Here is a 12,673-nt window from a genome sequence, read left to right as displayed (position 1 = left end):
TCAACACGTCCAATCGCAACGGTAACTAACGCTCACGACCGTTATAGGCTTGTAATTAAAGCAAACCTTATTTGTGTTCTCATAGTGGCACTACTAGCGCCGCTCTTATGTGACTGGCACGAAATTTTAATAGACATCATATTTCAGACGTAGAAACACGCCTACCAATATTCGTTTATGTCACACAACTCGTTCTTGGTGTTGTGGTTTTTCCCCAGTCAACATATTTCCACTCTGATATTAATTCTCGTTCATCGCTGACTCCTTAATACAGTATGGTTGCTTGTTGTTGTTGTGGTCTTCAGTCCGAAAGCTGATGTAATGCAGCTCTCCACGCCACTCTATCCTGTGCAAGCCGCTTCACCTCCGAATAACTACGGCAACTTACATCCTTCTGAATCTGCTTACTGTATTCCTCTCTTGGTCATCCTCTATGATTTTTACGCCCCCCCCCCCCGCTCCCAAACTTCTCTCCAATACTAAACTGGTAATCCCTTGGCATCTCATGATGTGTCCCATCAACCAATCCCTTATTGTAGTCGGTTTTTGCCATAAATTTCTTTTCTCCCTAATTCTGTTTAGTACCTCCTCATTATTTACATGATCTACCAATCTAATCTTCATCATTCTTCTGCAGCACACATTTCAAAAGCTTCTATTCTCTTCTTGTCTAGCTATGTTTCACTTCCGTACATGGCTAAACTCCAGACAAATACTTTCAGAAAAGACTTCCTAACATTTAAATCTATATTTCATGTTAACAAATTTCTCTTCTTCAGAAACTCTTTTCTTGCCACTGCCAGTCCACGTTTTAGATCTTCTCTACGTTAGCCATCATCAGTTACTTTGCTGCCCAAATAGCAAAATTCGTCTAGTACGTTAAGTATCTTGTTTCGTAATCTAATTCCCTCAGCACCACCTGATTTAATTCGACTACACTCCATTGTCCTTGTTTTGCTTTTGCTAATATTCACCTTATATCCTCCTTTGAAGAAACTCTCAATTCCGTTCAACTGATATTCCAAGTCCTTTGCTGTCTCTGACAGAATTATAATGTCATCGGAAAACCTCAAAGTTTTTATCTGTTCTCCCTGAACTTTAACTCCCACTTCAAATATTTCTTTGGTTGCCTTTACTGCCTGTTCAATGTACAGATTGAAAAACATCGGGGATAGGCTACAACACTGCCTCACTCCCTTCTCAACCACCACTTTCCTTTCATGCCCAACGTCTGTTATGACTGCTGTCTGCATCCTGTACAAGTTGTCAGTAGCCTTTCGTTCCTGTATTTTAGCCCTGCGAACTTCAGAATTTCAAAGAGAGTAATACAGTCAACATTGTCGAAAGCTTTCTCCAAGTCTATGGCAAGTCAGCCGGCCACTCTGGACGATCGGTTCTAGGCGCTTCAGTCCGGAACCGCGCTGCTGCTACGGTCGCAGGTTCGAATCCTGCTTCGGACATGGATGTGTGTGATGTCCTTAGGTTAGTTAGATTTAAGTAGTTCTAAGTCTAGGGGACTGATGACCTCCGATGTTAAGTCCCATAGTGCTTAGAGCCATTTTAAGGTAATTCATAGGATCAGTACTGCCTCGCGTGTTCCTACTTTTCTCCGGAATTCAAAATCATCTTCCACGAGGTCGACTTCTACCAGATTTTCCATTCTTCTATAACGAATTCGTGTTAGTATTTTGCAGACATGACTTGTTAAAGTTATAGTTCGATAATATTCACACTTGTTCGCACCTGCTTTCTTTGGAATTTGAATAATAATAATAATTATTATTATTACTCTTGAAGTCTGAGGGTATTTCACCTGTCTTATACATCTTGCACACCAGGTGGAAGAGCTTTGTCATGGCTGGTTCTCCCAAGGCTATAAGTACTTCTGACGAAATATCGTCTACCCACGGGGCTCTGTCAGATTCTTCTCGGAGTATCATGTTTCCCATCTCATCTACATCTACGTCGACTTCCCCTTCTATAATATTGCTTCAAAATTAATCTCCTTTGTATATGCACTCTGTGTACTCCTTTCATCTTTCAGTTTTCCCTTCTTTGCTTAGGACTGGTTTACCAACTGTGCTCTTGATATTCATACAACTGTTACTCCTTTCCCCAAAGGCCTCTTTAATTTTCGTATAGGCGGTATCTATCGTTCCCTAGTGAAATATGCTTCTAAATCCTTAACTTTGCCTTCTAGCCATTCCTGCTTAGCAATTTTGCACTTCCTTCTATCTTATTTTTTAAACGCCTGTATTCCCGTTTACCTGCTACATTTTAAATTTTTTCCTTTCATCAATTAAATTCAATATCTCTTGTGTTATCCAAGAATTTCTACTAGACCTTGTCTTTTTACTTAGTTGATCCTCTGATGCCTTCACTCTTTCCTCTCTTAAAGCTACTCATTTGTCTTTTACTGTATTCCATTACACTCTTCTAGTCAACCATTGCCTAATGCTCCCTCTAAAACTCCCAGCAAACTCTCATCCTTTCCACTTATCCAGGTTCCATCTTCTTAATTTCCTACTACTTTCCGATTTCTTCAGTTTGATTTTATAGTTCGTAACCAACAAATTGTGGTCAGAGTCCACATCTGCCCTTGGAAATGTCTTACAATTTAAAATATGGTCTAAATCTCTGTCTGACTATTACATAATCAGTCTGAAACCTTTTGGTGTGTTCATGCCTCTTCCAGGTATACAACCTTGTTTCCGATCCTTACACCAGATGCTGGCGATGATTAAATTATACTCTGTGCAAAATTCTACCAGAGGGCTTCCTCTTTCGTTCCTCTCACCCAGTCCCTTATTCACCCACTAATTTTCCTTCTCTTCCTTTTCCTATTGTCTAATACCAGTTCCCCATCGCAATGAAATTTCCGTCTCCCTTAACTATCTGAGTAATTTCTTTTATCTCATCATACATTTCTTCAATCTCTTCATAGTTTGCGGAGCTATTTGGCATGTAAACTTTAACTACTGTGGGACGCGTGGGTTTCGTGTCTATCTTGTTTACGATAATGCGTTCACTATGCTGTTCGTAGCAGCTTACCCGCATTCCCATTTTCTTATTTATTATTAAACCCACTCTTGCATTACCACGATTTGACTTTGTATTTATAACCCTATAGTCACCTGATCAGACGTTCTGTTCCTCCTGTTACCGAAGTTCACTTATGACTACTATATCTAACTTCAACCTATCTATGTCTCTCTTTAAATTTTGTAAGCCACCTGGCCGATTAAGGGATCTAACACTCCACGCTTTAATAGGTAGAATGCCAGGTGTTTCTCCTGATAACGATATCCTCCTGAGCAGTCCCCACCCGGAGATCCGAATGGGTGACTATTTTACCTCCAGAATATTTAAGCAACAGCATGCCATCATCAATTAACCATTCAGTAGAGGTACATGCCGTCGGGAAAAATTACGGCTGTAGTTTCCACTTTCTTTCAGCCGTTCGCTGTATCAACACAGCAAGGCCGTTTTGTTTGGAGTTACAAGGCCAGAATAGTCAGTTATCCAGACTGTTGCCCCTGCAACTACTGGAAAGGCTGCTGCCCCTCTTAGGAACCATACGTTTGTGTGGCCTCTCAACAGATACCCCTCTGTTGTGGTTGTTCCTACGGTACGACTATCTGTATCGTTGAGGCACGCAAGCCGCCCCACCAACGGCAAGGGCCATGGTTCATGACGAGTATCATTGCTTAATGTAACCAAACTATCTGGCGCCCTTGCTGTTCCTGTACCATTCCTTCTCTAACAGTTCGGGGATTTACATGTGCATATTGTTCTTTACTCTTAAAAGTTGTGGTCCTCTTCATCGTTTCTAAGTTTGAGAACCCGACACTTTTTGTTCTTGTGAAATACTTAATGCATGCAAAAATATGAATTGCATGAACTGTTTTTATGTTGTTAAAAAATTTAAAAAGTATTGCTCCTGGAACCTACAAAATTTTAGTTATATATCATAAAAACCTCTAAACAAGGCTTAGCATTGCGCAGAACCAACACTCTCTGGTACAAAACGAAAAGAAGGCGTTAATTACAAATGTATTACATGTTAAGTTCTCCAGAAATGATAAATATAATCCCCGGAAAGGTACAGTGCTAATTATTCTATGTAACAATGCTTGTAATAGGCACTTTCTCAGACGAATGCAAATGAAATGCAATGGACTGATGCTAACAGTGCAGTTTGTTAGGAGACATACCTGTATGAGCTTGAGAACCCAAGGTGGATGGAAAATGAGTCCAGCTTCCTCTACCTGCTCGGCAATCGCGCTTTCGAGATCTGGGTACGACGTCTTCTCAAGCGCTTGGTTGGGGAACAAGTCCGCTACCAGAGAGATGAACAGCGGCTCGTCTTCGTCTGCAAAACACAACATAGGACTGTTGCGTTTGACAGTTGATTTTATACAGGGTGTGATGCTAACACAACTGGATTTTATCTCTAACTTATTTTATGGTTTTTAGTACAGTAATGTTGTCACAACTGAAGGAGATATATGAAGCTTTCTGTTTCATTGATAACTTCCTGGGCTTTGGAAATTAAAGGTACAGATGTGGAAGAGAGAAGTCAAGTGTGTATTTTCGAGGGATAAATCCCCAGTAACTATGTCAAGGTAATAACTGAGGTGTGCACTATGTTGTGTAGTAATAAAGAAAAGTCAGACGCGGACATACGCATAAAGAATATGGATCTAACGGCGCTGAGGTTCATATGTCAACCATAAAAGAGAACAGTGTCAGTCATTTTGAATAATGGGAATCTATATAAAAATAAATAGATGATCGTACTGGTTTGACACAACAGATACCGATTGATTCCTAGACCTAGGCAAAATTCTAAACCAGAATAACTTTCTGAATAAAGAATTTAGTTAAATGGTTGGTATATACTGTTATCTAAGAGTTTCAAGAATAATATAGCTGACCACCATTGTAAAGTAGAGCAAATATGTCGAAGATTATTACTTCCATGCATCTGATTTCAAAATGGGAGTAATTATTCATGAGATGATAGCTTGTGGTTCAGTGTAATTGCTTTCAATTTTAACACAGAGTAGGCAAGAGTTTAGCGTGCTGACATTATACCATAGCGCAACATTTACATCGTGCTACTGTGGAGGTAATATCACTGTTTAATAGTCGTGATTGAATGTCTGTTTCAACATTAGGAGAGGTCCCGAAAATCTCATTTTTTCCAGTATAGTACATGACTACGTAAGAGATGAAAGTGTGGAATGTGATCACAGAAGCGTATTTAAAAAGCAGTGCATCGGTTACCATTATTATCTGGAGTAATCACATATCAACGCTGATTTTTTGTCGGATGTCTGCTGAACATTTACCAGTCTCTGTGTGTTGCATGACACTAGCCTTGGCTTGGAAAAGAAAATGTATTATACATTTGTAGCCTGTACATGTCAGGCAGCAATAAACTTTTACTCGACACCTGGAACTTACCTTTATAGACCATCATGTCAATAGCTTTGTTATATAGACATTGCACCTTCATTCAACAAATATTATGCATATGCATATCTCGGATGCTGAGAATTTACCACAAGAGCTGCAACATCTTAAGGACGAATTTAATCATAACGGCTATACAGACAGACAGATTCGACGTGTATTTGAATTTGGACCATTACCTAAAACAGCTGAAAGCACTTTTAGTTCTGTGGCTTTCTTCCACATGCTGGGAACGTGTCTGCCAAGATAGTTAGCATTTTGAAGAAACATGAAATCGGATGTGTATTCCGTCCACCAGCTAAGGTTAGCGCACTTCTTGTCTCTGTTAAGGATGATTTAGGTTTGAGGAAGCCTGGCGTTTACAAAATACAATGTGAATGCAGTAAAATGTACATTGGCCAAACTATTCGTGCTGTAATGACAGATGTGTTCAACGTCATCGCCATACGCGATTATTACAACGTGACGAATCTGCGGTGGCTGAGCACTGTCTTACAGAGGGAAAAAAGGTTGTTATACAATGAGACACAAGTGGTTGAAAACACCTCGCGTCACTGGGGTTGTGTTTTAAAAGAATCTGTCGAAATCAGACTAACAGATAATATCATTAACCGTGATAATGTATACCCGATAAGTAACAATCGGAATCTTGTTTTATCAGGTGTGAAGAAACAACAGAATCTGAATCGGCCGGCTATGACTATTAATCTTTAAGGATACATCGTTTTTCGACAGTATTCACCACTGGAGCAGTTCAACTCTTCTTGCGCCAGGGGGCAAGCGCTTTCGTATTTTCGCTGCATATAAAGGTTCCGTCGTTCACGGTTTGGATCAGTTATCGGCGAAAACGCCTTAGTTTTATTCAACTAATGATGGCGGTCATATGGACCGCGGAAATATTGTGTGCAGATGAAAGTCTGATTCAGCTGAAGAGTCGATAAGAATTTGATCGATTATGTGACACTCCGTTAACATATTGTCATACCGACCAACAATATTACATTTTTCCCATCGGCCTGTACAGACAACGTACAGTAGAACCTGGCTAGTCCGGCTTGGGATGATCCGACTCCTCGCTTAGTCCGACAATCCCATTTCTGGTGTTTACACACACGGCCCACTGAACTTGTCGATGACTCTTCGTCTGTAATATGGATCACTAGACAGTCGACGGTTGCTACATACGATAGTTCGCTCAGCTTAAGAGTTATTGTGCACACATTTGTTTTATAAATTACTGACAACGCACTTCTTAGAGTGTGTAAAATTAATTTATAGCAAAAACTAAACGAAAACATGTGACACTGTCTTTAGAACCGGAGTTGAGTCCAGTCACATGAGTAACTGTGTCAGTACAGCTGACATTAACTGTACAACGAAAGCAGAATTAGCTAACCAAATCATTGCAGCTGTAGCTCGAACAAGTCATGAGAACGAAAAAATGATGACAACGAAGACAATACATTTTATATAGCCTTTCAGTACATTGTACAAAGCTCCATGTCTTCCCCAGCAAATATTTTGTGGTTCAGGAAATGGCGGAACATCGCGGCAAAATCAAGGCCGTCGTCTGCTGAGCAAAAGAACATTGCAAGCATGTTTCGTTCCTCTTAAGAACAGAATATTTTTTTACCGTGTGATTTCTCATGTTTTAACCATTGCATATCAGTTGTGTTCAGTGCGTTATTGTATTAACGCATGTACAGATGTTAAACTTTCACTTATAGTACAAGTATCTTACCGTACGATGCAGACGTATTTTGCAGTACATTTTTCAAACAACTTACGGAAATTCATCCAGGTAGTATTAAGAGCGACCGCCGATATTTCGGCGGGAGCACACCCCGCCATTTACAAGGCAAACTGCAACGGACAGGCGACGTAAAGTCAAATTTAAAACCTCGGTTCTCGGACTAATGCAGGAAAGGTAACACACACACTGCAGACTAGTGCCACCAAAGATGACCAAAGTCAGAGATATCGATAGTGAGGCTACGAACTAGCAGGTGAGGTAGCGTTGACTCTGTCCCTCGTTTTTTTGACAAGGGAGAGAGCAGGATTCCAAACAGTGTTCATCCCTGTTTACAAGGTTGCTCTAGCTGGAAGTGCATGCCAATATCTCGGTTTTGTTGTATAACAGAGGGTGACCGGTATCCAAGCAATGTTTGGCATGGCGGATCAACTTGGCTGCTTAATCGTGTGTGCCGTTTATGCTCAGTACATCGATCCTCTACGGCCCTGATAGTTTGACCAATATATGCCATGCCACAGATACAAGGAATGCGATATACACCCGCCTTACGCAAACCAAGATCATCCTTAACAGAATCCAAAAGTACTCTAATTTTAGATGGAGGTCGGAAAACACATTTCACATCGTATTTCCGTAAAATACGACCGAACTTGTTGCAAGTGCTGCCTACGTAAGGCAAAAAGGCAGTAGACTTAGGTGTCGACTCAGTATTATCATCAATCACCCAATGCCCAGGTGGTCGATAGCGCAACGCATGTTCAGTCTGTTTTTCGCTATAACCATTTTGACGAAACGTAGCTTCAAGAAGGGACAGCTCAGCTGGCAAAGTCTCAGTGTCGGAAATGACATGTGCCCTGTGTACCAAGATACGAAGTACCCCTTTCACGCTGAGACGGATAGTGACAACTATTAGCCTGTAAATACAAGTCGGTGTGAGTACGTTTCCTGTAAACAGCATGTTCTAATGATCCATCATCCTTTCTCCTAACCAAAACGTCAAGAAAGGGAAGGCAACCATCCTCTTTATCTCCATCGTAAAACGAATGTCCGGATGGATCGACTTCAGATGTTATAGAAAGGCATTCAAATTCTCCCTACCGTGAGGTCAAACAACAGAGGTATCATCAACATAGCTGAAGAAACAGGTGGATTTCAAACGCGCCGATTCCAATGAACGTTCCTCGAAGTCTTCCATAAACAAATTTGCGATCACTGGAGACAACGGACTACCAACCGCAACTCCATCTGTCTGTTCGTAATGCTGGTCATTGAACAAAAAGCAGGTGGATGTCAGCACATGCCGAAAGAGATTGGTTAATTCGGCATCAAACCTAGCCTCAATTAACCGCAACGAATCAGACAGAGGAACACGAGTGAAGAGAGAGACCACATCAAAACTTACTAAAATATCAGAGTCATTCAACCGCAGTCGCTCCAAACGACGTAAGAAATCAGCTGAGTTCCTGATATGATGTTCACCCCGACCACCTCACCTGCTAGTTCGTAGTCTCACTATCGATATCTCTGACTTTGGTCATCTTTGGTGGCACTAGTGTTACAATGTGTGTGTTATCTTTCCTGCATTAGACCGAGAACCGACGTTTTCAATTTGCCTGTACATCGCCTGTCCGTTGCAGTTTGCCTTGAAAATGGCGGAGTGTGCTCCCGCCGAAATATCGGCGGTCGCTGTTAATACTGCGTGGCTCAATTCCCGAAAATTGTTTGAAAATTGTATACGTCAGGAGAAACTCAGGTCTTTACAGTTCATGCACATAATACTTTCGTGAAAAATTTATTAGTGTGTCAGCGTTTTCCTTCTGTTTTGCTGCTGTTTTAATATGGAACAATATTTCGAATAGTATTTCCAGCTGAAAATTTAAGTTCTACTGTACTATATTGTAATGTTATGGATCAGCAAGTGTTTCTCTGATAATCCGACATTTTTGCGTACCGACGATTCTCCCGGTCTTGTAGGGGACGGATTAGTCAAGTTATACTGTACTTCCGCTCTCTTAACTAAAACGGGAATTTTAGCAACACTCCACAAAAGTTTCTATTGGTCATCTTCCGACTGGTTTAACATATACGTTTTCAAAATAAATAGTGAGCAAGGTAGCACTGTAGTAAAATTTGTGAGGACGGCGGTTCAAATACCCGGCTGGTCCCATAGATTTAGATTTAACGAGATTTACCTAAATTACTTATGGAGGATCCCGCGATGATTCCTGAACCACGGCCGATTTCATTCTCCATCCGTCCTCCAATCCGAACTAAAGTTCGGTCTATAACGGACTCGTCTTCAACTGGACGTTAAAGTCTTTGCTTCCTTCCTTCAAAAACAGTTTAAATTAATTTCCGATGTACAACAATATTATCTGCCTCTAAATTAAATAGAAGCGGCGGAGAATTTCAATTAAATGCACTTGCACGCAATGTAAAATATACTCAACGCGACACAAGTGATACTCGTATTTCATAAACGGTCAGACATATTGAAATAAGTATTTCAAAAAGTGGCAGCACGTAGAGTTGAGTTTTTTTATACATGAATATCAGTTACAACATTTTTATTTACCGCTTTATTGAAGGACCTATAGTTTTCTTCCAACGGGTCTATGTACATATTAAAAGCAATTTGTAGGCTTTGCAGACGTGCCAAAAGCTTTATTTCTATGTCTTACAACATTTTAACAAATATTAGGGCTGTCCACTCGGGAGAACTGGTATAACGATAAATCTCGAATTATTTTTAGTGTAGATAACGTTAAACAATAAAATCCAAAGAACTGAGAAAAAGCTATTTAAGTAGACCTTCTAAATGTATTCTAACGAAATGTGTTTGTTGTATAGATGTACTGTCTGATTTTTTGTTATGTTAGACAGGTAAGTCACGTTACCATAACTAGCATTCAGTATAAGCAAATGAGCTTTGCTGATAGATAAGATGAACCCAAATATAGCCACTTTGACTAAAAAAAGCGGAAATTGTAGAAGCATAAAACACAAAAATCATAAGAACAAAGTCAAACAATAAAGTAAAATTAAATACTATGTAAATAGAATATGGTCAGTGTTTACCTATGAGCTTAGAAAGATTCATATCTCGAAGAACTCTCATGACTATTGTGCTCTCCGAATCCTTGCAGTTTGTTCTCTTGGCCGCACCCAGAGTTCGGAGTACAGAGAGAATGTTACGAAGACCGAAATCGTAGTGAACCTGTTCGACAGAAAAATTGAAAAGAAATTCATATTCATATATATATTTCTCGACGACTCTCCAACGATTATTACCGTGTTCATTTCACAGACTTTCCAAAATTAAATAACTGTTTTGATGATACCACAAGGCAATAAAAATATTTTACAATTCAATTGCTCGTTAGTGCTATAACGAGGTACAAATCAAGAGGAGTTAGAGTAACAGTGATGGTTAAGCTATCCAAAGCCTGCATTCATGTTAGAATTACTGAAACACATCCCACATACTAACGACTTCTTACTATGTATTTTGAACCGCTGGTTTAATGGCCTATCCAAAGAACTGTCTCTTGTTCCTCTATATTATCCCTAATACCGAGTAACATATGTATGCCCTTTGTAAAAAAACTCGGTAATTCTATAGCCTTACGTACGTATTGCACGGCTCTGCGCGTGATCTTGAAACTATACAGAACCTAAGTCTCAACCTGTCAGGTAGAAACGTTTGAAACAGAAAATTCTCTCCACTTCTTTTCCCGAATGGATTAGCTGTCAACAAATTAAATGGAAGCGCTGACAACCCTCTTTAAGAAATACTGGACCCGTTGGTATAAATGCTCTATTTTCTAATGCTTTACTGCATAAAATTGTTAGTAGCACGATTAGTGGTTGCTTTATGAAGGAAAATGGAAGAATACTGCAGAGTGGAAACAGGGTGATGCTACGAACTGCATATTCAGGAATTAAAAAAAAATTAAAATAGATGAATTAATTCTAATCGAGACTTTGAAGTTACATGAACTACAAGATTTAAATGGATAAAAAACACGCTTGAGAGTAGCATAACACCTTTAAGCTAACGTATTTTCAAGACTAGATGATTTTTGATGGCAGCACTGCACCTGCTTAGTGAGCTGCTCCTCACACAGCTTGTAGAGCGTGTAGAATTTCCTGGCGAGAGTGATGTTTTCCAGGAAGCCACAGGAGGCTAGCTTTACCCGAATGATAATTTGTCTGTCTGGAACCATCATAGCCACTGTGCGGAACTGAATTTTCAAGTTCTCCGGCAATTCTTTGCGACCAGCATAGCCAGGGTTCTGAAAAAAAAAGTGAAAACGGAGAGTTGATAACTCACTGGAATAACATTTGGAAATAAGTCGAGACCAATGAAGACAAATACAGATTTACAGAGATACACCATACGATACTATAACATCTATTCATGTGTAATGTAAAAATTGTTATATGTAGTTAGAGAGGGTTTAGGCTAAATTTTAAGCCTTTAATATTACAAAACAGAGAAGGTATTCATTTAATCAGCCATTCATACACTTATCTGTTGTTTTGATGAAAATGACACGAAAATCAACAGTTGAGTATAATATCTTATAACCGTTGATACACTAACTTCTGAAGAGTGATTAGTCGTGATATAGAAGGGTGAGGGAGGCACGTTGACCCTTGGCCGCTGAAATAGCGAACTTCCTAGACGCGAGTTCGAGGTGGACAAGTCGTATTGATAGCACACCCATTGTGATCAGTACGGTTCAGAGGAAGAACTCGCATGGTTGATGGTGATGTGATGTGATTAGTGTTTCAGAGCACTAAACGGTAAGGTCATCATAGAGTAGAGACGAAGGTAGTGATAATTTGTTAAAAATAACAAATTTTAAACCAAGAATTTAAAATACAACGCTGACAGTAGGGGATCCCTAGAAGACCATCAAAAAAATACAGGTAGAACACTGCAGAATAACTAAATAAAATCAAGTACAAAATTGACTCATGTAAAAAGGTTATTATATTGAGTTTGTGTGATTACTTAGAAATAATCTGTGTCCAAACCACTCTGAGATACTTTAAAATCGCACACCTAATGTTTTTTTAAAAAACCCCTGACATCACACAAAAGATTAAAAAACGAATCACACGCATCTCATTGTCATTTCAGATAGAGGGCAGGTCCTGTGGGACACGCAGGCCTGCTCTCACGACATCATATAAAACACTCTCCATTAAAATAATTCGTATCGACAGGTGGTTATGTGGTTCATGGAATATCACAATCTCTATTAATTTTCACAGGGGATCAGTTCAAGTGTAATGAGGTAGTGTGTCGCATATTGCTGAATGTAAACGTCTCTAATATTTTAAAGTAGATCAAAACAGAACGAAAAGGTAGCTTTCAATGTTTACAGAAAACCTACTGGCGCTGACACCACTATACGAAACTCCTCAACACAT

At 39.7% G+C, this 12,673-nt stretch overlaps 1 protein-coding gene across 1 annotated transcript in view; it reads right to left on the bottom strand.

Annotated features, from left to right (window-relative positions):
* LOC126249493 (dynein axonemal heavy chain 5) overlaps positions 1–12,673 on the bottom strand; it is an 856,962-nt gene that overhangs the window by 340,356 nt on the left and 503,933 nt on the right. The window contains 3 exon segments of the mRNA XM_049951144.1: positions 4,215–4,372; positions 10,310–10,448; positions 11,332–11,526. Of these exon segments, the coding sequence (XP_049807101.1) occupies positions 4,215–4,372; positions 10,310–10,448; positions 11,332–11,526 (492 nt within the window).

Source organism: Schistocerca nitens, chromosome 3, assembly GCF_023898315.1.
Source record: "Schistocerca nitens isolate TAMUIC-IGC-003100 chromosome 3, iqSchNite1.1, whole genome shotgun sequence".
Taxonomy (NCBI): domain Eukaryota; kingdom Metazoa; phylum Arthropoda; class Insecta; order Orthoptera; family Acrididae; genus Schistocerca; species Schistocerca nitens.
The sequence above is the reverse complement of the archived record's forward strand: the minus strand, read 5'-3'. Positions and strand labels throughout refer to the sequence as shown.